This window comes from Anomaloglossus baeobatrachus, chromosome 3 (assembly GCF_048569485.1).
Source record: "Anomaloglossus baeobatrachus isolate aAnoBae1 chromosome 3, aAnoBae1.hap1, whole genome shotgun sequence".
Classification (NCBI taxonomy): Eukaryota; Metazoa; Chordata; class Amphibia; order Anura; family Aromobatidae; genus Anomaloglossus; species Anomaloglossus baeobatrachus.
The window spans coordinates 308456911-308484341 of NC_134355.1; the positions used below are offsets into that span (position 1 = coordinate 308456911).

Consider the following 27431-nt stretch of genomic DNA (forward strand, 5'->3'; position numbering starts at 1 on the left):
TAAGACGCACCATATTATAAGACTCATCCCAAATTCATAGCAAAAAAAGGTGAAAAAAAAAAATGGGGTCCATTTTATAATCTAGCGGTGTTTTATCGGAGGGGGCAGCAGCAGTAGTGGAGTCGCAGGAGGCAGGGGCGGTGAGTGTCCCAGAAACTGTAGGCTGTGCTGGGGCTGTAGTGGAGTCTGCGCAATTTCATCTGCGCAAACTCCACCTCTGGGTTTCATTTTCCTTAAGTCTGCTGCTGGAAGATCAATAGGCCGGAGGCAGCGCATGCGCAGATGAGTTCGTAAGCAGAGAGCTCTGTTTGCACACACGCAGACTCTGGGCGCCATTATTTGAAGTTTTCTCCGCCTGCCCTGCAGCACCAGTCCAGCCTTCGAAGACATTGCACTGCCGCACCAGCCGCCAGAGAGCCTGCACAGCTGCCCCAGCACTACCTGCTGGAGACCCCACACAACTGCACCAGCCTGCGGAGACCCCGCACGGCTGCCGCAGACCCCTGCATAGCCTCTGCAGACCCCTGCAAAACTGTCACAGCATTTTCCCCACCTCTTGCGACCCCTCTCCCCTACCCCGGTAAACTTTTTTGGGAGGAAAAGTGCGTCTTATAATCTGAAAAAATACGGTAATTGCCTTGAAAAATCGTATAGGACACCTTTTAGGTGTCCTATGGCTGCGGTAAACTGTTTGAAAAGGGTTGGAGGCAAAGAACCTTGGTAAGGTCAATGACCTCAACATATACTGTAATGGCCCAGGGTAAACCGCCGACGGTAATAATTCTAAACTGCTGTCCTGTCGCACACTATTAGTGAAGGGTATAAATCCCTGAATAAACTGTACAATCACTATGATGCTGTGAGCTGTTACATCCTCTCACTAGCCACATTCACCTCAAAATGGCTGCTGCACTTCCTGCTTCTGTTTTTCTACAGGCTGATAGTCGCACAGGCTGATTTCTGAGGTTTACCAAGTGATATCCTAGATGCAGGACATTATGGTGAAGCCCACCTAGCCATGCCCAAGGTCATGTGAGCCTTCTCTCGCTGATATAATCTTCCACAATGTGTAAAATGGTGGTGGCCATTTTAGGAAATTTTGCGTGAGGTAAATGGCAAGCTGCAAATTTTTAGTGTTCATTGAATTCTCAATAATGAGACATGAGTTTGACTTCTGTTGAATCGTTCATCTCTGTGTAGTCTTCTGTGTGTTTCTAACATTCCTTGTATTTCTCTTTTCTTTAGAATGCTGAGGTGTCGGTCTTTGAAGTAAACATTCGATTTGTTGGTGGCCTTTTATCCGCATATTACATTTCTGGAGAAGAGGTAAGAATTTTGTTTACTTTCCCAGTTAAGCGTTTCCAGGAAAAAAGTTCCCCTGTAAAATTGGGGAGTAATTGCTTACTATAGCAAGGGTGGCCATATAGGACCCCTGCTCGTGCCCCATGTGGACTTATGGAATTGAGGTCCTGGGCATTCCTAACTCTGACAATGACACAATCAGGTGGCCGGTTATAGGGTCCTTCTACTCCTGATGAACCCCAAAGGGGGGGGGGGGAACTCATTGGGACATTGTTGAATATCATAAGGGGAATGTCTTGGCATGGTAGAAATTCTTAATGGACCTCTACAGAGGTACCAAATAATGCTAAGTGTCTCCTGTCTAGGGCTATTTTTTATTCTAACTTTTTATGGTCTTAATTAATTACTCTTGTTTTTATCCTCTCATGAGGATAGATATAAGTGTGTAAACATATATCAAATATCAGTGGGTTAACTTATTGAGCTTTTTACCTAGCGGATGTGGTACATGGTTTGCTTGTTTACACGCACTAGCACTTTGAGGTTTTTGGTGGAGGGTACAGTACCAGCTGTAGGTTTGGAGTTTAATAGGGATAGCCGCTAAGGAACGGGGGCACTGTACAGATTAGGGTGATTTAACCTCCGTTGTTAGGCAGTGGACAGTGTAGGGCTAGGCCCATGATCTTACTATCGTGATTGGACTGCCTATACCCTAATCCTCACAGGTCACCACTGATCTCTGCCCCTTACCCCTACCATAGCTGTTTCCACTGTTACTTTTGTGTACATTTTACACAGCAACTTAGTTGTTTGCTTGGATTTTAGCATACTAATAAACTTTTTTTTCATTTTGGAGGAGTTAATCTTTGGTTTACATCAGTTAAGAGTTTCCCTGTAATATTGGGGAGTAATACGCTAATTTTCAGTTGACGTAAGGTTGCTTAAAGTTGGTTTCATTTCAGAAAGGTACAACAATCAAGAGCGTTTGGCCCAAGATCTGCACTTGAGCGGCTAGGTGTTAAGTCTACAACTGCTAAGACCCTTCACCCATCAATAAAACAGGGGTCCAGAGCCCCCTGTATGACTATAACAGTCGTCAAGCATGCACTCTGCCACTCCATTCAAGCTGACTAAGGTATAGAAGTCTAGCATCCACCGCTCTCTGGCAGCTCCGCAGACTTTCAGAATAGCGGCAGTCAAGCATGCATATCGCTACTCCCGTCAGAGGTTACATAGACATCCACCATAAAGTTCAACCTTTCTCCACCAGTTCTAATCAGTTGGATCCCCAACAATCAGACACCCACTTTTTATCCTGGGGATAGCTGGTTAGTGTCAGTCTTGGAACAACCTTTAACGTCTCATTAAAGGAGTTCTTCATCTGTGGGGACGTTTTTTTTTCTGCTTAAATGCATGTAATTGAAGTGAAAAATCCTTTTTGTAATTGAGTTTAAAGTTTTGCACCATTTTCCCTCCATAGTCTGTGTGGTATTACCTAGTGCTGGCTGCCACACTGGTAAACGGAGACTCGGGCAGTCAGACTGCTATGATGGCCTATAACTCTTTTATCTGTCCTTTTCGGAGCCAATTTATGACCAGAGTTGGCAAATTGTACAGAATTATTTTAATTTAATTTTTACTAAATCTCAGAATGCATGCATTTAAATAAAAAAAATAAAATAAAATAAAAAGTCTCTAAAAGGGGTTGTCCTCTTTTTTTTCTTTTTTTTTTTTTTTTTTTTTTTTTCTTTTAAACAAGAAAAAATAGGAAGGGAATGTAATTAATATACCAACACAAAGAAACGCTAGAAATTCTAATTAAAATTGTTCCATTATATCAGAGTTCACCATTATTGCAATTTCATTTAGGCCATCCACCCACATGAGGATGCAATTGTTTCACCGTGTAATAATCTTTCAGAATGAAGCCGTTCACCTTTGACAATGGTCTTTTGTATTCGCCGTAATATATAATGCTGCTTAAATCATTTTAGCTTTGAAAAGCATTGCAGGCATCAGTTCTAGGAAAATGTCAGGGACACCTCAGCCACAAGATGTGGTTCATGTGGATTCTGTTATTAAAGCTGTAAACCTTTGTGTGTGACGCTTACTGGGAAATATAATATTTTGAAGAGCAATTCCTGATTGTACCTCTCATTAGCCTGCATGTGTTGTTGAGGAGTAGAGCACCTCAGTAGGTTCCCCCCCTTTTATCAACTTCCTCCACTTGTCTATACTCTACTCTGTCATAAGTTAATTAACAGGATAAAATTAGTTTTTTCAGTCTCCAGTGCAAACCAATACAAAATATGTATAGTGGTAATTAAGAGTATCCCAAACTTTTTTTTTTCTTTTCTTTTGAACCGCATGGGAGTGGAAAAATGGTGATACAGGCGCAAGGCTCACTTTTTTTTTTTTTTTTTTCTAACCTGGCGAGAAATTTAATCGAGATATCCCTCTCCTATATGTATGTGTGTGTGTATATACAGATCAGATACCCACACTTTGCACTGATGAGGGGCAATCACCCCGAAACAGAGTCTGCAAATAGGATTTATTTCCAGATCAGAATGCCAAAGTCTTATGAAAAGGCTCGTTTAAAAAGCCACTTTTGACTTTTAGGATTGCTACTTCCAATAGGTGGCGCTAGAGTTAGTCTCCTTCCTCTCTGGAGGCACAATTTGTATATATTTTTTGTTATTCACCATAAGGCCCTGTGCGCGCTGGAAAATGAAATTTTCTCAAGAAAATTCCGCAGGGTCTGAAAGATTACCGCACCCGTGGTAAAAAACCGCGGCAAACCGCACCCGAAAACCGCATGCGGTTTGCTGCGGTTTTACCGCAATATTGCTGCGGTTTTGCCGCGTGCAGGTTGGTACATGTGCTTTAATGCATTCAATGCAATAAAGCACATTGAAAGAAAAAAAAAAAGTAATTTCCTTATATAGCAGATAGATAAATAGATAGAAGGTTAGATAGAGGGATAGAGAGACAGAGTCCCTGTGAGCACACTCTGCATTTCTCACGGTCGGCAGTGAGTTCAAATTACTGGCCGTGGGAAATGACCTGTGGTTACCTCTGCTGTCTCGCTGCGAGGCTGCATTCAGCCTGTGTCTGTGTCAGTCGCGGCTGGATGCAAGCATCGCAGGTCGTGGATTACGCCGGAGCTGTGTGTTGCAGGTGGGGTTAATAAAAGGGTGAACCAGGAGCTTTTTTGTGTTTTATTTAAAGTAAAGGATTTTTCGGTGTGTGTGTTTTTTCACTTTACTTACGGATGTTGATCATGTCAGCTGTCACATAGACGCTGCTATGATCAAGCCTCGACTTAGTGGCGGCGATCTGCCGCCATTAACTCCTTATTACCTGGATCGCCACCGCATCACAGCATCTAGAAGAGCTGGGGACACTCCGGTACTGCCGCATAACGCATGCGACAGTCCCGGGGCAGCTGCGGCTGATATTCTCAGCTGCGGGAGGGGGGAGGGAGGCGGGGGACATTAACCCTGCTCCTCGCCCTCCCCAGCCTGAGAATACTGGGCCGCCGCCGTGTGCTTACCTTGGCTGGAAGGTAAAAATACGGCGGAGCCCACGTGATTTTTTTTTTTATATATTTCCGTTTGCTTTCTATGTGTATTCTATGTGTGTCTGTGTTCTATGTCTGTGATGTGTGTGTGTTTACGCTTTGCTTCCTCTTCCTGTAATGACATCACTTCCCTGCAAACCGCAGGCAGCGATGAACATTTCCGCAGGTAAACCGCGAAATACCGCAGGGAATAACGCAGGAAAACGCAATGAACTGCACAGTAATTGCTGCCTGCGTTATTCCCTGCGGGATTTCACGATTACATGGCAGTCAATGGAGTGAAATCCCGCAGCGACGTGCGGAAAAGAAGTGACATGCAATTGTTTTTGCTGCGGGAATCCCGCAGCAAAACATTCAGCTGTCAAAATCCGCATAGTGCGCACAGGATTTTTTTTTTTTCCATAGGTTTTGCTGGTCATTCACTGCAGAGATGTTATGAACATTTTCTGCAGCGAAACATGCAGGAAATCTGCGGGAAAAAGCGGTAAGTGCGCACAGGGCCTAAAACAGCATGTGGCTGAATAAGGCGTCCTCACATAGCACTTGCATGGAGAAACTGCTATCTGTATTTTTTTCTTTTAATCTATGGCTGTCTTTTGGGCCGTTCACATGTCCATGACTTTTTGCGAACCAAGTGGTCCGTGCAAAATTGCCAAGAAAAGTCTGGTATTGATCAGTGTCTGATCAAACTGCAATGAAAGTGGATGAGACACTGAAAAAGATGGGGAAACATTCCTTTTATCTCATCTGTGAAAAACCTGGCCAAGCCCTAAAGGTTCATCTACATGAGGAAATAGGTTGCATCATTCACAGTTTAAACTATCAGACAAGTGTTTACATAGGGTGAGAAATGTTTGGATAGTGATTGTAACATTGTGCAGTCTTCGAGGTTACAATCTGTCCACACAGCTTGAACTTGAATTTCCTCTCTTCCCCTTTTGTTAATCCAATTTGTTGAATGGGTAATTACCATTTACATTACAGAAGTTTTAAAAATGAAACAATCTTTTTTTTTTTTTTTTTATGCTCACCTAAAATGATTTTATACATGATGAACGAGTGTTTTTGGACACCTCTTTCAATAACAAGCAACTCTACAGTTATCCTCTTCGGGGTCATTCCATGGTAACTTACGTTACATTCACAAGCCAAAAATTGAGTTAAGGTACCTTCACACTTAGCGATGCAGCAGCGATCCGACCAGCGATCTGACCTGGTCAGGATCGCTGCTGCATCGCTACATGGTCGCTGGTGAGCTGTCAAACAGGCAGATCTCACCAGCGACCACTGAACAGCCCCCAGCCAGCAGCGATGTGCAAGCGACGCTGCGCTTGCACGGAGCCGCCGACTGGAAGCTGCGGAGACTGGTAACTAAGGTAAACATCGGGTATGGTTACCCGATGTTTACATTAGTTACCAGCACTGTGTGCAGAGAGCAGGGAGCCGCGCACACTGAGCGCTGGCTCCTTGCTCTCCTAGCTGCTGTACACATCGGGTTAATTAACCCGATGTGTAATGCAGCTACATGTGCAGAGAGCAGGGAGCCGCGCACACTGCTTAGCGCTGGCTCCTTGCTCTCCTAGCTGCTGTACACATCGGGTTAATTAACCCGATGTGTACAGCAGCTACATGTGCAGAGAGCCGGAGCCGGCAGCACAGGCAGCGTGAGAGCTGCGGAGGCTGGTAACTAAGGTAAATATCGGGTAACCACCTTGGTTACCCGATGTTTATCTTGGTTACAAGCTTACCTCAGCTGTCAGACGCCGGCTCCTGCTCCCTGCTCGCTTCATTTGTCGCTCTCTCGCTGTCACACACAGCGATCTGTGTGTCACAGCGGGAGAGCGGCTTTGAAGAAAACGAACCAGGGCTGTGTGTAACGAGCAGCGATCTCACAGCAGGGGCCAGATCACTGCTCATTGTCACACACAGCGAGATCGCTAATGAGGTCACTGCTGCGTCACAAAAAGCGTGACTCAGCAGCGATCTCGGCAGCGATCTCGCTGTGTGTGAAGCACCCCTTAATTGCTTCAGACTTCTTTGAAGGCAGACACATAAATGAGTGAATGTACAGTATATTGTACAGCCAACTATTCTCAATAGATTTCAACACAGTTTGATTGTTCAACAATACAAATTAAATACAAAATACAATATTATTACTTGGTAACTTATGTTACACAAAAAGAAACGTAAGTTACCAAGTAATGTTGTATTTTGTATTTAATTTGTATTGTTGAACAATCAAACTGTGTTCAAATCTAATGAGAATAGTTCAATGTACAATATACACGCTCATTTTTGTGCCTGCCTTCAGAGAACAGTCTGTAGCCATTATTAACGCAGTGTTTGGCTCGTGAATGTAACATAAGTTACCATGGAATGACCTTTTTTTTTTTTCCCCTTTTTAAAATCCTGTTTTCTAAAGAATGGAGGGAATTATAATTTTATTCTCGCTGTGTAGGTTACCCGCCACTTTTGCAGTCTATTTCAGAGGCGGCTGGTTTACTAGGCAAGGAGCGTTCACTTGTACAGTTGCTGCGGTGAAGTTGGGTAATATGGGTATCTCCGGTGCCGTCACTTCCTCTTTCGGCCATCTTTGTCCTCTTTCTGAAACCTGTGTGCATGATGCGTCCTACGTCATACACACTCGCCGGTCCCATGCAGGCCCACGCAGGCACACTACAATACTTTGATCTGCCCTGCTCAGGTGCCTGCGCCGGACCTCAATGTCAGCGAGTGTGGATGACGTAAGACGCGACATGCACCCCGGCTTCAGAAGAAGGACGACAAAGATGGCCGAAAGAGTAGGCGCCAGTACCGGAGAATGGAGACGCCCATATGACCCAACTCCACCACAGCGACCATTTAGGTAAGTATTATAAAATTATTTTTACATTCTACACAGCGGCCTGGGCTCTTATATACAGCATTTTAGAATGCTGTATATAACAGCCCGGTGGTGGTGGCCGCAGCTTATAGTCACCAAAACTGGTGACAGGTTCCCTTTTAAGTCAACCTTAGCTTCAGTCCATTGTGCCATTGGACAGTGATTGTGTTATCACTTAAGCAGCTGTATAGTGGTTTTAACTAGTGATGAGTGAGCACACCATGCTCAAATGCTCGGCACTCATACCGAGCAGTTGGACACTCGGATGGGCTCGATTCGAGCACCCGAGTATAATGAAGTCAATAGGTAACTCAAGCATTTTTCCAGATGGACTAGAAAAATGCTTGAGTTCCCCATTGACTTCCATTATATTCGGGTGCTCGAGTTGGGCCCATCCGCGCGTCCGACTGCTCTTAACAAGTACCGAGCATCTGAGTATGGTAGTGCGCGCACTCATCACTAGTCTTAACACCAAGTAACTGGTGTTTCTCAGTATAATCTCCTTTACTGTGTTGGATCAATTCCTATTCAAAAACTTTCATTACTACAATCGCCTTTGTTGCCACTGCACTCCGGATACAGGCGGAGGGATTTATGGAGCACTTGCATAAGCTTTTCATGTCTTCTTCAAGCAAAGCACTTTTTTTTTTTTTCCTCACTCATTATTTTAGTTCTTTAACAGCGATGTTGAACACAGAAGCAGCTAGTCTTACTAGGAAGCGATCTGCACGTTTCCCAAACCCAGCCCTTGTACACAGACAATAAGAGGCCTCCAGTAAAATGCTCCTGTTTGGCCAAACATCAGTGGAGGAAATCTGTCATAATAATTTTTGGTTTGTGCAATACTCTTTGGCTGCTCCACTTATATCTGACAGTGGCCTGGAGGGAGAAAGATGCCTTTCCCATTCTAGGAGAAGGATCTGGGTGCCCTTCACTATTCTGATCTGCTACAAAACAAGGCTTTTGCTATGCCATCAGGTCTTTTTTGTTTGTTGATAGGGCAATTTAGTCTGCAGCTGTTCACAAGATGTAATATATATGACAATAACAGAAAAGCCATACATATCAATGAGTATGCTGTATAACAAAATCTAATAAATAAGCTGTAAAATGCTGAAACTGGGGAAAAAAATTGCATTTTTTTTCTTTTGATTTTACCCTATTGTTTATGTGCCCTTCACAATCCATTTTGTTTACGAGCTGTACAGAAAGAATTGCAGCAAAATGTTCATTGCTCGCAGATATTCTGAAGGTTGTTTTAACATGTTTATTTGAAATGACTGGCATCGGAGAAAATAGCATAGTAAGGGTATCTGTTACAAAAACGTGTCCTTGTCTAAGGGCTCCACAGTATGAAAACTGGTCAGGCTGCGTATAATGCTAGACGGCACATTAAATGCACCTGCTGTGGATCAACAGGTTTTTGCTATGTAACCTGAGAGCAGCATGATGTAGGAGCGATGTGTCAATTACTAGTCTGTGTTTCAATAAAATCAGTGTTTTATCAGCAGGAGATTATCACTACAAGACTAGGTGTCTTGTGCCTCCTAGTCAACTGCTCTGTGTAACCCACCCCCACCATGGATTAGCAGCTTTTTCCCAATCAGTGGAGTGGGCAGGGTTGTACAGGGCTCAGAATTGTGAGCACTGCTAGATCTGTAGCAATGAAAACAGTGATTGTATCAAAATGACAGCAACCAGATCAGGAAGTGACACATCGCTGGAATCGTGCTCTCAGCCCCTACATATTGCTGCTGTCAGATTACATGGCAAAAAGCTGTTGACTAGTGATGAGCGGACCCGGACTGTAAAAGTTCAGATCCATGCGGTTTCAAAGATACCCGGGTGCAGGACCTAGGCCCTGGTGTTTGATCCGGATCTGGCACTCGAGAAATTAGACAAAAATAAAGGGAAAATAAGAATAGCGAGCGCTTCATACTTACCGAGGCTTCGTCGCAGCTGTAAACTGCTCTCGCGGCCTCTTTCACTTCTAGGCCGCTCATTGCTCATCCATATGCACTGCTTTCCACGCCCACCGGCCGTCCTGGCATATGTGATTTGGTTGCAGTCAGACGCGCCCCCAGCCTGTGTGACTGCATCTGCCTGCAACCAATCACAGGCGCTGTCTGCAGGGTCAGTATTGTGGTATTTTTTAATTCCTGGATGGATTCATGTATTTTAATATGGATTAAAGAATTTTTATTTTTAATATAACCGGGGGGTGATTGCTGAACATCTTCCTTTTTCCTGCCAGGTTCCCACAGTATGACCTTTGGTGACCTGCTAGCCCTTTAACACTGACTGTGCCGCCCGGGGATCGGGGAGTGCAGCCTGCAGCCCCCTGCCAGCACTATCACTGTTAAAATTCTGCTCATCTATTCATGAACCAGGCGGCTCAAGATGAGCAGATCTTTGTGCCTGCTCACAGAGGAGTACTGCACGTCTCATGAACCAGGAGGCTCAGGATGAGCAGAGGAGGAAACATCGCAGGCTCAGAGATCTGCTCATCATGAGCCTCCAGGAAGCTCAGGTTGAGCTGATCTCTGCATCCTCAATGTTTCCTTCTGTCCACTATAATCTTGCAAGCTGTGTGTGGTGGGTGGGGTATGCGGGGGGCAGAGATCTGTTCATGGCCACCCCCTCCCCATTCCCTGCCATCAATGGTCTGATTCGGTTTCCTCCTCTGTCAGTATTGTGTATGTTACATCCATTGTACCTTCTGTGGTCTCTCGGGTGGGCACTCGAGGGGTTTGCATCCCTACAAGGTGGCTGATCACCTATACAGCCGATTTTAGCTGGCAAGCCAAGTTAAGGTTTCATTCACTTCTCTCTGCATGGATTGGAAGCCTGACACACCGGTTGTAGAGAGAGGAACCTTCAGTTTTATTTGTTGTATTTGTGAAAATGTTCCTCCTTGTCATTTTTGTGTAATGAATGACAGGCAGGAGAATGGCTTATGGGAAATGGTCTGTCTCTGACATGACAGGTGCTGCATGAACAGATGTCAGCTCTCCCCGAAAGGATGAACCGCTTAGAGATGGGCAGAAAATCTGTTTGCTTTTGGAGTAGACAGATTTAAGGGCAGACGACATAGCCTAATTATCATTGTCACACACTCGGGGTAATTTTACAATCACGTCTTGGATCTCAAGAATCCTAAATCATTTCTACTGTGTAAGCATGACAAACCTTAAACTGTGTATTGATTTCCAAATAATGGTCGTAAGCTGCAAAAGAAATGGACTGCCTCTAGCAATACGTTATTACACAAGCTGAAAAATAGGCTGCATTAAGTCCCTTTTTTAACCTCTTAAACGCAGCCAATTTTAATTTTTGCATTTTTTTTTTTTTATATTGCCTACCCTTCAAAAAAAAAAAAATGGTTATTGTCTCTCTGAAAACCTATCTGTACTACATTTTTTTTTTTTTTCAGGATGAGTTGTAGTTGTGCCATTGCAACTTACAATTGCATTTCGTGGGTGTAGGATGGAGGGAGCTGATGACACTAGTGCAGGATTTAACGGTTTAAATGGCGCGGTTTGTGATTGACGGTGGCATTTAACATGTTAGTAGCAATCGGAGCTCTCCGCCATAATCGTCCTTGAGTCTGCTTCATGCACCTGTTCTATGACACAAGTCATGAGGTGGGAAGAATGGTCATTGTAATCATTTGATAAGGGACAACATCTTTAATAATTAAACAAAGTCAAGATATAAGGCTATGTGCACACTAGAAAATTGACTTTTCTTAAGAAAAATCCGCACCCTCTGGCAGTATACTGCACCCACGTTTTTGCCGTCGTTTTGTCTGCGGGTTGGTCCCTGCGTTTTTTTTTTTTTGTTTTTTTTAACCATTATCAATGGCAAAAAATGCAGGTACCTGCAGAAAAGAAGTGACATGCACATTGTTTTTTTTCTCAAGAAATTCTGCAGCAAAACCTGTAGGGAAAAAAAGTGTGCACACACCATTTACTTTTTTTCTTTTTTTTTTTACTATAGGTTTTGCTGGGGAACGACTGCAGAAAGGTTATGAACATTTTCTGCACCAATTCATGCAGCAAAAGCCGCAGCGTACGCACAGGGCCTAAAAAGGGTTTACATGTAAAACGCAGCATTTGTTTTAAATATAGTTTTTTGTTTTTATTTTGTTCCCTAATTGGCTTCTTTATAGGACTTGAAGAAAAGTTGAGAAATAATATTACAAACCTAGCAAAATTTAAAAAAAAAAGAAAAAAACCCCCTATAACAAAATGTTGGTATTCATAACCTTTATTTTAACTGAACGTTTCTGTACCTAATCTATAGGGGTCTTGTCTTGGCAGTGCCACATGAACCACATGCAGCTCCTCCATATTAGTAGATCTTATTGCAAACTATTACAAACATGGTTAATTTTCAAGGTGATTTTAATTATTGGATCTTGAAAAAATAATTTCCACAATTGGATGTAAAAAAAAAAAAAGAAATAAAGTTTCGTGTGTTGAGATCTTATAAATGTGTTCCCTACTGTGTAATGGCAGTGTCTGACAGTACAGGGACGTGGTCTGACCATACCTCAGCTCCTGGGCCGGGGAGGGCGCAAGAGTATAAAGACGTTCCAGCTCAGTATCCTGGCTGATTTTTTTTTTTTTTTTTTGGTAACCTTTTTATTAGTTTTTAATAACAAAAACAGATAATCAATATTCATATAATACAATACATTATGATTATGTTAAACTACAAAAGGTTGATTCTTTTTGTGGGGCAAAATATTTCCCTACCTGTTTTTTTTAAAAATGTTTTACCTCACAGAATAATTTGTGATCCCAAGCTGTGATGTCTTTATACTCTTTTGTGTCCTCCCCTGCCCAGGACATGTGGTATGATCAGACCATGTCCCTGTACGGTCAGACACGGCCATTACACAGTACATAGCGGGGGTACATATATCAGATTATCTCGGCACAGGGACATTATTTTTAAACTCCATCCAGTTGTTGAAATTATTATTCCAAGCTCCATTGATTAAAATGAACTTTCTTTGGACAACCCCCTTTAACTGACTTTGTTCCTTTTTAATGTGCGTATACATTAGTGATAGTTGTCCTATAAAAATTTGGGGCCACTGTTTTTATAATACAACAAAAAAAATACATTAATCCACACTTCTTGGCTGCAGATTTTGTCCTGTACTTGCCTTTTGCAGCTTGTTAAACACTAAATTTAGTCAATCATATTGCAATTCAGAAAGCAAAGGATCAATTAAAAAAAATTATCTGCTTCAACCACAAAATAGAAAATATTGAAGATTCTTAAAGGGAACTGGTTAGTGTCATCCTCCATTGTCCACCAAAAATACTGCTGTAAAGGTAGGTGTCATAATTCCATTAATACCGCTTTGATTTGAATATGTTGCGACATGCTGAGAAATCTTAGTTTTATCTTTTTATGCAAATTCAGCTGCAAGTGCACTTATGGTGTATGTGCGCACTTGCAGTCAGTTTCTCCTATGCTGATTTCTCTGCCTTGTATTGCCCCCCACTGGGTAAGTGACAGCTCCATCCATTGTTAAACACCTACAGTAGCACAATGCTTTAGAGCAACTCAGTGCTTAAAAAAAAATAAATAAAAATAAAACGTAGATTTCTCAACAATGGTAGGACAGATCCAACAAACTTGGCACACTGAGCTGTACAGCAGTACCTTTTTGTTGCTGATGGAAAAGAAAGCTGACAGGTTCTTTTTAATCATAAAGGTTTTTTTGGGGTTTTTTTTTTGCGATTTGAAACGTGAGCCATCTTGCAGTATTTATAGGGAATCCATCAGCAGGTTTTTGCTATTTAACCCTTTCATGGCCTGCGCCAAGTCGGAAGCTGGTGTAAAGAGTAGGGTGAGCTCACCCCATCCTTTGGAGGAAATAGCTGTGTAAGGCCTCTTTCACACGTCAGTGATTCTGGTACGTATGTGCTAGTTTTTATACATACCAGAATCGCTGACATACGCAGACCCATTATAATCAATGGGTCTGCGCACATATCAGTGATTTTTCATTGACTGTGTCTCCGTGCAGCATACACGCGTCTGTTTTCCGCACGAAGACATGTCTGTTTTTCTTTGTGGCATCACTAATGTCCCACGGACCACACTAGGGTGTGATCCGTGAAAAACGTACCAGAAAAACACAGACATTGAAAATATAAAGCTTTTTATACTCCTCTTCTCCAGCGACAGTCTTCAGCCGCTGCGGTCTCCTTCTTCCAGCCCGGCTACGTATTCTCATGCATTCTCATTTATGTACGTAGCAGCTGACCCAGAAGTAGCTGCAGCGGGGTCAGCGGCGGCCGGAAACACAGCAGAACCGGAGAGTTCAGCACCACCACGGACAGCAGGAGGGGGAGGACAGGTGAGTTTAATTCAATGTGCTATGATGGATCACAGATAGCATATGGCTAACCCACATGTGCCGTGAATCACGGCACACGGAGGGACATATGCGTTTTTAACACGTCAGTGAAAAACAGACGGTGACTGACAGCGGGATTTAACGCACTCCATTGGGGGCATGCCATTTTAAGCTCTCATTGGTGCATCCGTGACTTGAATATGGGTCACCAATGGGTTGCTACGACAGCAAGGGGACTGCTTAAGACCTCGATGCTTGAACTAGCAGCGCTTCTTTGCAACCCTGCTCGTGACCAAGCTTCAAAGGAGACTGATATTCACTATATACAGCAATGATATGGCACTGCTGTATATAGCATAGGCGATCACACAATAGCAGCTTCAAGTCCCCTAAGAGGACTATTAAAAATGGTGAAAAGGAAAATAAAATTTAAAAAAAACCAAAAAAAACCTAAGTTCAAATCATTCACCTTTTACACCCATTAAAAATAAAGATAATAAAAAAATAGACATGGTATTCCCACATTCAGAAAAGTCCCACTTATCTGTAAACACTGAAGGGGAGGCTGGGGGGGGGGGAAATCCTGTCAAAGGAGTCTTTTAACCTCTTTTTAACTTCTTAGATGCTGCAATCACTATTGACAGTGGTATTTAAAGGGTTAATCAGTTCCATAACCGGTCACGGATGATGCCTGTGGGTGTCAGCTGTCCTGTACAGCTGTCACCCGCAGATTGTTCTACTGCTGGGCACAGCTATTACCTTCTTCCTTACTGATATTTTAAAATGGCAGTAACAAATAAGTAACCTTAATGGCCGCCAATCTAAAATGTATTGGCGGTCGTTAAGGGGTTGAGAGAGAACAATCCATCTGTACAATCCCCATGGTTAGGGTTGGCTAACCCTGATGACGGTTATGGATGCACTACACTGAAGCACTTGTACTATTGGAATCTTCTTGGCACATTACCTGCATCTGATCTAGTTTCTACACTCTTGTACATGGCATTATATAGTGTTCTAGACATTACAAGATTTCACGACCTGCACAATACTTGCCTTTCTTGTCATACAGTTCCGTTTATCAGTAAACGCCATTTGTTCTGTAGTCAGCCAAGAATATAAGCCTATGTAAAGTGTTAGGACACGTCTTCATGAATATGTAGAGCTGAAAAAGATGCCGTTGTGCATCTAAACAGGTTTCTCAGATAAGCTTCAGGGTAGACAGATATTTGGGAGATGACACCTTTAATGGCCAGTGTACAATTGGCCCGTGCAAGGCTTGTATATACAAGTGCATCTCAATAAATTTAAAATATCAAAATGTTAATTTTATTTCAGTAATTCAATACAGAAAGGGAAACGCATATATTATACAGTCATTACAGTGATCTATTTCAAGTGTTTATTTGTTAATGTAGATTATTATGGCTTACAGCCAATGAAAACCCAAAAGTCATTATCTCAGAAAATTAGAATATTACCGTATTAAATAAAAAATATTAAAATAGGAAAATAAAACGTTAAGCAAAAAATGTAGTCATGACACACTTATGGGGCGAGGATCTGCTGCTGACACTGTTATGGAGTAATGTCCTGCTCATATACTCCCCAGCCTGCTCATATACTCCCCAGCCTGCTCATATACTCCCCAGCCTGCTCATATACTCCCCAGCCTGCTCATATACTCCCCAGCCTGCTCATATACTCCCCAGCCTGCGCATATTAAACCCTTATCCTGCTCATATACCCCCATCATCCTGGTGTATGGCCGCATCCTGTGGCACATAAAAAAAATAAACGTTCATACTCCACTTACCTCTCCTCACTCCCTGCAGCACCGCTCCTCTTACCGTCTATGTCAGCGGCAGCGCCGCTGAGGAGCCGTCTCCGTTGCCCTGCAGCATCGCGATCTCCTCCAGTCTGTACCTGGTGGCTGCGTGTGGACACGTGCGCACAGCGATGACGTCATCGCTGTGCGCGCCGCTAGTCTCCACGCAAGTCAGCTGACCGGCACAGACACAGGAGGAGATCGTGATGCTGCAGGGGAACGGTGAGTAATGTGTACTGATTCACTGCCCCCTGCGCTGATGATGATGTGCGGGGGGCAGTGAATAAAGCCGCACATGATCACTCCAGGCTGCAGTTGCCAGGGGTGATCATGCGGGCTGGCTGTTTATCCCTCGCCCATCACCCCGCCCACCTGTGCCAGCTTCTGCGCTGAGAGATGATGGGCGGGAGGATGGGCGTGCATATTAAATGAGCGGGTCCACGTGGTCACGGCAGGCGCTGCTGCAGCCTGCTTGTGCCCCCGATGACCCGCTTCACCGCAGCACCCTCATTCCCCGCAGCCCTATATTCAGACCATAAGACGCACCCCCCACTTTCCCCCAACATTTGGGGGAACAAAAAGTGCGTCTTATGGTCCGAAAAATATGGTATATAAGACCAACTGAAAAATGATTTTAAACTCAAATGTTGGCCTACTGAAAAGTCAGTACAGTAAATGCACTCACTACTTGGTCGGGGCTCCTTTTGCATCAATACGGCATGGCATGGAGGCGATCAGCCTGTGGCACTGCTGAGGTGTTATGGAAGCCCAGGTTCCTTTGATAGCAGCCTTCAGCTCATCTGTGTTGTTGGGTCTGGTGTCTCATCTTCTTCTTAACAATACCCCATAGGATTTGCTGGCCAATCAAGCACAGTGATACTGTGGCTATTAAACCAGGCAGTAGTACCAAGGCTACGGTTATCCCGGTTTTGTGCTCCTTGTTCTACCACATGTTTTTGTTTCACTCAACTTTCCATTAAATTTGCTGTATCCAAACATTCAGCACTCTGTGAACAGCCAGCTTCTTTAGCAATGACCTTGGAGTGTGTCAATGACTGCCTTCTGGACATCTGTCAAGTCAGCAGTCTTCCCCATGATTGTGTAGATTGTGTAGCCTTCAGCCAATTGGACAGCACCACACCCTACTAATACACCCAGCATAGTGCTGACAGCTGCAAGATACTTTGGCTTTTTCATTTTGTTAGCTGCTCCTGCGTTCTTGTGATATGCCTTTTGTCTACCTGCATCCTGATTCCTGACTATTTTTTCGCCTTCCGATTTTGTACTTGGACTGCCCTCTTAGTTCTCTCCCAGAAGGCCCTTGGTTAATAAGCATATAATATATTTCTAATTTTGTCTTATTAAATTTGATGAATTAAGCAAAGATCGCATTTCTACTAACAGACGCCACTAAAATTTTATATAAGACTTGACAGCCCTACAGAACATGTCATATATCACCTGACGTGTGTGTGTACGCTACTCACAAGAAGTTAGGGATATTTGGCTTTCAGGTGAAATTTCAGGATGATCCTAAAATGCCCTCTAACCTTTTCACAAGAACTGCATTCTCCTGTTTTTTGGATGGTAATGTCCAACTGTTCAATCTTTCAGTACTTTTTGTATAACTTACTGCTTTCTAACACGAAGCTTAATGGCAAAATAAACAACATGTTTGATCCATGAATCGCCCAATAAATATCGAGGTTCAATTAGAATTGCTATTTATAAAGTCGTCCTCATCATGCTGTTCACATTTTAACATCATGCGACCAAGACGACACCTAACAGTTGATCAACAGTACCTCACCATTATGAGGCTTCAAGCGGGATGTTCATAACGTATCACTCTGCATGGCCTGGCGCTCTCCAGACAGGAGCGTTCAGCCACATAGATTTCAAGAGCGGCAGGCCACGCTGGGTGATGAAACTTGATTCTTGGACGGGGCCATACAGAGAGCCTGGAAGAGTCGCAGGCATTGAAGTGGACCTCCTTTGGTCACATCAGACACTGACCGCTTCATTGTGAGCAATGCCTGCCAGACACATTTAAGGAAGGTCTGGACAATTTTCACGTCAGGTCATTTGAAACAGTTTACATCAGCGTGGTCTGCGTGCTAGATTACCTGCAAGGGTGCCTGACCACACCACCAGGAACAGGCGTCATTGTCTTACTGGACGAGTAACCAGTAGGCCTCAGTGCTGTTCAGTGATGAGTCAATTCATGCTCAGCCAATGATGTTCAAGACGTCAAGGACTAGGCAAAACATATTGTTGTCCTCAGACAAGACTTTGGTGGTAGTTTAGGCAGGTGTTTGTGGTAGAGTGACAAGCCCATACTTGATAAGTAACTTCAATTTTCTAGTCATTGTGCCTCTGCATGTACAATGCAGGCCTAATTTCATAATTATGGAAGACTGTGCTCCAGCTCATTGAGGTCGTATTGTGGCGCCCCTGACCTGGTCAGGCGCCACTGAGTACTGTACCCATGCTGGGGGCAGTACAACACAGGTATTCCCGGAGGCTGAATAGGGTGTGGACACACAGAACACTCAGTAACTAGAGGCACACACACTGCTAGAGGGGACCCCTGAGCAGACTCGGGGAGGGGGCGTGGCCCTCGCCTCCCAGCTAGTGGTGGGTGGTGTCACTGGAACAGGGGGGGTGCAGAGGCAGTCAGTGAGAGGATGTGGAGGAGAGAAGTCGCGTTTGGTGAGGGCAGAGCAAAGTGGAGCAGTGCCCTTCCAGACACTGCACCATTTGTGGCTGCTGACGGGGGTGAAAGGGCTACTGGTTGTGCTGCCCGAAAACCACCTGAGGCCGGAGTGCAGAGAAGTGGCTGAGTACAGGGAATGCCAGGAGACCCTGCCCACACGGGGTACAGGTACCCAGAGCAGGGGCCCATTCAGTTGGCCTGCTTCACCTGCCGGTGAGAGCACTGCAAGCTTACCACCAACCACACAGAGTCCGGAGTCACGCAGCAACGAGGGGGCCCATAGGTGACAGAAAGCAGCAGCTAGAATAGTCTGGTCCACGCTGCAAACAAACGGGCCAGAAAGGGGAGAACGGCGAATGCGACTTCCCTGGGTGATCCCAGCAAGACTTAAAGTCTGGGTCACCTCAAAACACGAGGGCTAGGAAGGCAAGTGAGCAGTCACCCCTATTTCAGCCAAAGGGATACCTGGTTCTTCCTGGTCTACCGAAGCATCGTCCACGTTACTCACCCTGCCACCTGATGTGAGTAAAAACCCTGAAAGACACTCTGGTTGTGCATGTGAGTCATTCTGCGACCTGTGGTTCCACACACCCACACCGGGCCCTGGGGCTAGCCTCACTCTCAGGAGGCCACTACATCTAGCAGCTGTAGCCAACATCAGCCCCAGGTGTCCCCTAACCTGCAGTGGCAGTCACCCTGACCGCAATATCGAGAGTGGCGTCACGTATCCTAAAGAAGACAACCTACCTGTGACCAGACTGTCCCTCCACGTGGAGTCCCTGAAAACCCTGAAGGTAATGCAGACCTGGGCTGGGCTCCACAGTATCACTAGGGAATGGCAACTGGGCTACCTCCTAAAGGAGTGGTCTGCACTTTCTCCAGACCTGAATCCTATAGAAAACCTATGGAATCAGCTATGTAGAGGCTCATAGCTCTGTACTCCAGAACCTCAATAACCTGAGGGCTGCACTTCAAGAAGAGTGGGATGCTATACCTCAGCAGACAACTTTCTACTTGTGAACCACACGAGACGTCATGGTCAAGCTGTAACTGATACTTCTACTTAAATGCTTTACTTTCACTTTCATGATGAAAGGTCACTGTAGTGTGAACTTTATATGTATTACATAAATTTCACCCATAAGCCAAATCTCCCTAACTTTTTGTGTATGTAATGTATTATATATTATATACAAAGTTAAGGATAATGGGCTTTCAGATGAAATTTCTATTCTATCTAATATTTGCAGAAAGCGGTCTCTTTCCTGTTGCTCCTCTTGGCCTGCGTGACCTGCCGGTCTCCTGGTGTCCGCCTAAAGCAGAAAACGGCATGTGATTACGGTGGCCAGAATCACTAGTTGTTTCACATGTTTGGTAACTTTTTTTTTTCTTTTCTTTCAATTCTAATAGCTGTCAGATGCTAGGTTATTTAACCAGAAATTGTGTTTACAGCTTTGTTTTTTTTGCTTCCTTTTTGAAGTCTTCCATAGATAATGTTTTTACCGGTCAGCCTATTGCTCACACATTCAGAGATAAAGCGTGAGCATGGACTTTGTATTGTATTTTATGATTTTATTATAGCTACTCCTAATGTTTTTTGTTAATTATCATCGGGAGAAGACACCCACATAAATAAGTGCAGTGTAAATGGCCTTGAATGAGTTATAAGGGCGTTATTAATGTGTAAACTAACCCCATTGAACTGGATACATGAACAGATCTGCCTGTGTGTTTGGTATTATGGTTGGGATCAAACTGTGTACAGAAATGTGATCAAAACAGAGGCACTGATGAGCTACACAAAAAATGGACTTATCTGTGAGAAAAGAAAGCTATATTGTTTATCTTGTATATTTTCCGAGGTGCCAGCTGGAAGCCTTTATCTCCCCCAGTCTCAGTCCCTAGATAAGGATTTCCATTTGCATGGCCAACATTCCTTTATACTGCATTGCCTTTAATAATGTAGACCTCTTTCAAAGAGAACATTTTGCAGATCTGACTTTTTTTTTTTTTCCTTTTGCTTTCTTTTGAAAAGTTGGATACAAATAGATGACATAAGTGTTTACGACAGAAACTGTATTTCAGTATATTTCCATAGCATAAAAATGTTAGATTGCGGCATTCCTATGTAGAGATGAGTATCCTTAGTGTTTAGTTGACAGTTTTTCTAAGGAAATGATTTAGATTTTACAAGGCATTTCTTGTGACCGGCCAAGTCAGAGGATAAATCTGTTAAGAGGCGCCACCTACTGTTGATTATGCAAAAAACAGCTATTAATATGGCAAAATGATTCAGGCATTCAATGCTTGCATAATAATGCAGTTGATGGGCTGTGGGTAGGGATGTCTTAAATAACAGAAGAACGTGTAGTGATTATACTTAGGAAATGGGAAAGGTACAATCTTATGTCTTGCTCCAGGCCCAGAAATGGAATAAGTGCGTGTTTAGGTCTTTAAATTTAATGTGCTGTTTTAAGGAACCACTATAGATTTGAATTGAATGCTATGTTTGTAGGCACAAAAAAATCTAGCAGTGCGTCCAGTACCCACTTTACACAGGCATCAGCAAAATATTCCTAAACCTTGTTCATCTACTATGAAGTTTTTGTTTTCTTACCATTTAACATATTTTAGGGCAGTGACCCTCATTTCTGCCATTGAGAGCCACATTAAGCTCTGATAGAATGTCTTGAGCCACATCTAGATCCCCCGGAGTAGTGACATCCAGGTCCCTCGCCACTTACCGTAGTGACACCCAGAGCCCCATTTATTGATATACCAGAGCTTTCTCACACCTCTTCCAAGGCAGTATAGTGATATCCAGGGCCACCATCCTTACCCTATTCAGTATTCTCACATGAAGCACCCCCACGACACGGTTTCCAGCTTCAGGCTCCTCTGACAGATCAGATGGTTCTATTGCCATCCTACCATACTTGCTTTATATCTAAACCTCCAGCAAATGTGTATGTAGATCTGGTCTCCTATGTGCACCTACTCACAAGTCACCATCTAGAGACCTACTCTTCATAGCAAGTTGGCAGACCGCCGCAGTCAAGGTATTTGTTCTGTTGCAGAATTGGATGATTTTGAAACACTTAGACAATAAACTGCATTGAATATTCCTCTGTGTTCTGGATTCCTTTTCTGGTCTTAATAGGCAGCTTAGTTAACCCACTCCTCTCAGTACTGTGTTTTGTCACAATTTACTGTGGACCAGCCGCAGCAGCTAATTGGGCTAATCTAGTCATCGCGTTTCACACAACATTATCAGGTGAGTACCTTCTCGTACCTGAATGTCCTCCATCTCCAGATAATTCCTTACTGCATTTCATTTTGTTTCTCCGGCTCTCCTTAAGGCCACACACAACGACTTACCAGCGATCCCGAAAACGATGCGACCTGATAGAGATCGCAGGTAAGTCACTGGGAGGTCGCAGGTGAGATGTCACACAGTCAGATCTTACCAACGATGCAGGAACAATACAGGTCGCAGTAGCGACCTGTATAACGATCTCAGCAGTCACTGTGACCCGGTCACACAGTGTCAAACACAGCGATGTGTGCTGCCCAGCAGGACGTCACCTTTGAAGAAAATGGCCTGGACCATTCTGCAACGACCGGCAACCTCACAGCAGGGGCCCGATTGCTGGTAGGTGTTACACATAACAAGATCGCTACTGCGTCACAGAAACCGTGACTCATCTGCGATCTCGCTAGCGATCTCGTTATGTGTGATGGTACATTTACACTCTTTGACAAACCATTTAAAGACATATCCAGGTCTAATACTGAGGCGGTTCTTCCATAAAACACCATTATCTATCCACCGTTTTGATTAAAATAAGTTATTTCTAGTGGTCCTGCCGCTGGGACCTGATCCCGTTATTCACTTTAGTCGCCTTTGAATAGATGCCATGGTCTCATATGACAGCTAAAGCTAGATTCTCATTTAGCACTTTGCTGGTCTATACATGAGAATAGACTAACAGCGGTCATGTGCGACCATGCCGATTCATTCAAATATGGCTAAAGTGAAGTAACACTGAAAATAGGACCCTGCATTTTTTAAGCAGTGAGACCCCCAGCTATGAAATCTTCTTATTCTGTACAAGGATATTAAATGTAATTAGTGGCTAATAGTATAGTGACTGCATATGCATGATTTTGGGTGCTTTTTCAGTGGCAAACTGTCTATAAGGGGTACATTCTCTCCTTGTGACTGCCAAGTCTTGCAATACTCCTCTGGGAATGTAACTGGGCAAAGTTTTCAGAGGCCTCTCCTCATGGCAAATGGCTTTACACTGATGATGGGCAAACACCGAAACGTGTTTGAAATGTTCTTATTTTGGCTTCTCATCCTTAAGGTCAGTTTATATGGACCGACCGGCGAGATGAGACGCACAGTCAGAAGAAAGTAAACAATGCGCACTGAGCGATCTTTATTAGAGTCCTCAGTGCTCATAAGCTACCATGGTTCTCGGCAGCTCGAGTCCAGTTTACACAGGACAAACTACACACGACTGAGTGATACTTTATACTGCATAAAAAAATATTCTCACCTGCTGAACAAGTTTTTGCTCATACTTCTGTTGATCTGCAGCCTGTTTACACAGCAAGATAATGGTTAAACAAGCCTATTTAGTAACACTCACTGGCGATTATCTTGCCATTGAATGTCTCTTAAGTAATGTGACACTAGGATGCTGAGTCAATTCATACCTTCAGTTTAGAGATTCAATGCTTGATTGCGGAAAACTCCTTTATCAGACCTTCAGAAATGACGTCATTAGTGCAGTGGCTTAAGGATTGGGATGGTACTATGTGGATCAGGTCCTCTGGAAGGATTCCTCCTCATACCTTGCCTCCTTTTCTTTATTTGAATTTCACACCAGCAGTGCCATTGACCATGTTGGAGGCGCGTATGCATTGCTAGTGTGATGTAGTTTCCAATAAAATGGTGCCGGTATCGGTGCATGCGCGTAAAGAGGTCTCGGGCGCCATTTTAATGCCGATACAGTGGGGATGACTGAGCAGCACATGCACTGATGATGAAAAAAAAATCAATCTGTGCATACGCCACAGCTGTTCATATTCGTCTCCAAAATGCCTTGAATTAAATGGCGCTGAAGATCGCAATATGTGCATGCAATACAGGTGGCATTGTGTTGAAGATAACATCACACTAACAATGCACACGTGCCGCCAACATTGGCAATGGCGGTGTCAGCGCAAAATGTAAATAAAGGGAGGCAAGACAGGAGGAGGAGGAATCCTTCCAGAGGATCCAACCCACATAGTACTGATGCTCAAGCCACTGCACAAATGTCATTTCTGAAGCTTTGATGAAGGATTTTTCTGCCATCTCTAAACTGAAGGCATGCATAGATCCATCATCATGACTGTAGTATGGCACTGCCTATACTGTAAAGGGAACCCACCAGCAGGTTTTTCACCTATAAAGAGACTATCTTGTCTTTTAGGATTACTTCTTCCAGTAGGTGGCCCCAGAGTTCCTGTCCTCCCTGAAGAGGCTCTTTGCCTGTATAGCCCTGCTATCATGTAGAGCATGCAGAATATATTGCTGCATTCTATTATATTAGGTTTTCTTTTGAAGACCTTGCTGTAGAGAATACAGTTTATCTTGCTGGGTATGTCCAGAGCAAGAAAACCTTGACATCTGTTGATTACTAAAATAACCACATGATCCCAGAAAGTATATGTCACTGCCACCTTAATCTGGAGGAGATGGATTGTAAGTGACAGTGGAATGATATCCCGAGCTAAGGGCCTTACTGTCACTTAGATTTACATTTAAATCAGAATGAAGACGCTGTAATAGATGAGCACAGCTGGGATTTCACTGCTGCGATAAGTACATTTTGTTCTATAGTTCACCACTTCAGACGCTGAATAAAATTACTGGGGTTAGCTGTCTGACATCTCTGGCCAAGTGGCATCCATGGCTTTGCCAGGCACCATCTATTTTTTTTTTATCACTCTGGTGTTATGCCATAGTCCTATACCTGTACGCTAATCTTTTATATCCGAATCCTCCTGCATGTGGTCTCATGCTAGTTGAAATACTTTGATATATTTGGAAGTGTTAATGCCTTTCATTGAAGATTCATTTGTATATCCGTAATGATAAATGCCTGTTAAAGGGGTGTACTTATTTTATACTCACCAGAAATGTCTGGTAGAAGTCCTTAATGGTGGGATCCCTCATCTAGCTGAGGAATCCCCCCTTACCTCTGGGATTCCCTTTTCTGCACTTCTGAAAAATGATTAAACTGAAGGTAGAGAAGGCATCAACGCCTGTGAGTAAGAATGGAGAAAGCAAAGTACAATACTGAATTTTTCATGCAAGATTCACCCCAGGTTTATACAGCAGAAAAGAAAGAACATATTACCTACTAAATAGAACCTCCGAGGGGTCAAGATCACTCCTGCACTAGGGTTAAATATGGAGGAAATAAATGTTAGTGTTTCTCTGCAGCATATGTATTTATACATATATAGATTTACAGCATGCACCTATATACAACACTGCACAGTACATGGACACACAGCTCTGCTAAATGCGCGCACACACAAATCTCGGCTACATCTGCATCCGTAACCCACACATATAAATTGGCAGGTTTTTGATAACTTCCTCTCCTGCACTGATCGGATAGATCACTGTCGTCCAGGAAAGAGGCAAGCAGCCTAGATTATAGGAAGTTGCTTCTTGACCGTAAGGCTATGTGCCCACGGGAGATTAAACCTGTGGATTTATCTGCGGAAAATCCATGGATTTTCTGGATTTTCCAGATAAATCCGCAGGTTTCAGCATGTACAGACACTCCCCATGTTATCCTATGGGACATGGGGAGTGCTGTGTCCATGCTGCGGATACGTGCGGCTGCGGAACATGCTGCGGATGTCCCGCAGCCGCACGTAATTGCATGTCCATTATTTCTACGTAATTACCTGCGGAAATTCCGGCCCTCCACTATGGAGATAGGGCCGGGACTTCCGCAGGTAATCCGCATGAATGTCCGCAGGTTTTCCGCAGCTATTTCGCTGTACTACCGCAGCTAAATATAGCTGCAGATTCTGGCGAGCAGCTGCGGGAAACCTGTGTCCATACCTACGGATATATCCGCAGGTGCGAGCTCCCGTGGGCACATAGCCTTAGGCTGCTTTCACACTTGCGTTGTTTAGCATCCGTCACAATCAGTTGTGTGACTGATGCAATGGATGCGTTGCAGATAGTGGCACAACTGATGTGACTGATGCTGCAAATAAACGATCCATTGTTTGTTTGTTTTTTGTTTTTTTTTTACTGTTTTACCGGCGGCCAGCTTTTCTGAACAATCAGCTGATCGGCCGGCGGCTGTTTTTTGTGAACGATCGGCTGATCGCCCGGCGGTCGCCTTTTCTGAACGATCGGCGGCCAGCTTTTCTGAAAGATAGTCCGGCAGCCGCCTTTTGTGAACAATCTTTCAGAAAAGCTGGCTGCCGATCGTTCAGAAAAGGCGACCGCCGGGCGATCAGCCAATCGTTCACAAAAGGCGACCGCCGGGCGATCAGCCGATCGTTCACAAAAGGCGACCGCCGGGCGATCAGCCGATCGTTCAGAAAAGGCGACCGCCGGGCGATCAGCCGATCGTTCACAAAAGGCGACCGCCGGGCGATCAGCCGATCGTTCACAAAAGGCGACCGCCGGGCGATCAGCCGATCGTTCACAAAAGGCGACCGCCGGGCGATCAGCCGATCGTTCAGAAAAGGCGACCGCCGGGCGATCAGCCGATCGTTCAGAAAAGGCGACCGCCGGGCGATCAGCCGATCGTTCAGAAAAGGCGACCGCCGGGCGATCAGCCGATCGTTCACAAAAGGCGACCGCCGGGCCATCAGCCGATTGTTCCAGCCGCTGGAACTGAATTTACAGTAGATCATGGTTTTTTTGCTGTGCGCATGCTCACAGAAAAAAAAAAACTATCCACCGCACACAAAAAATGTTACATTCTGCTTTGCTCCGGCCTGATGGTCAGTCAGTAAACAACTGATCGTCACGTGGCGGATGCAACCCAGGGCCATCAGTCCCAATCCGTTGCTAATAGAAGCCTATGGGGGAAAAAACTTATTCCTGCAAAATATTTTGCAGGCTACCGTAATTCCTCAAGGCGACGGATTGTGACTGATGCAAAAAGACGCAAGTATGAAAGCAGCCTAAGGCGCACATACTTTTTTGCGTCTGGTTCACTCTGCAGCCACAGTAAAAAGCAAACAGTTACTTTTACTTTCGTAATAGTTGAGTAATATCCACCCAGGAGGTGGAACACGCACACTACATGGTGGTTATGCCCTTAACATTGTTTCCCCAGAATGGTAACCATCGTAACACTATATCAATTAGTCCCAAAATGCATTCTCTTCTTTGGTTTTGCACTTCACATGACTTTGCTGCTTTCCAAACCCATGGTTATTTGGGAAAGTATTGGTTTATTTGTAGTCACCTGTTTTCATGGGTCTGACATGCTGGTATAAATGCTGGTTGCTCAGTATGCCATGACTCTAAATCACTAAATAGCGTTACTATTAAGAGTCAAATTTATGAGGCCAAGAACAAGCCTCCTGCGCCCAGTGATTGCTGCGATGAGCGCCTAATTACAGGCTAACAGTCGAGTACCTATTTGTTCTATCCAGCAAGCTCCTGCAAATCAGCGCTCACAAGTTGTCTGTGAC

At 44.1% G+C, this 27431-nt stretch overlaps 1 protein-coding gene across 1 annotated transcript in view; it reads left to right on the top strand.

The window, feature by feature from the left end:
* Nucleotides 1–27431, top strand: part of MAN1A1 (mannosidase alpha class 1A member 1) — a 306505-nt gene that overhangs the window by 140859 nt on the left and 138215 nt on the right. Inside the window, exon 4 of the mRNA XM_075340007.1 lies at nucleotides 1246–1326. Coding sequence (XP_075196122.1) covers nucleotides 1246–1326 — 81 coding nt within the window. The remainder of the gene's footprint in view (nucleotides 1–1245; nucleotides 1327–27431) is intronic.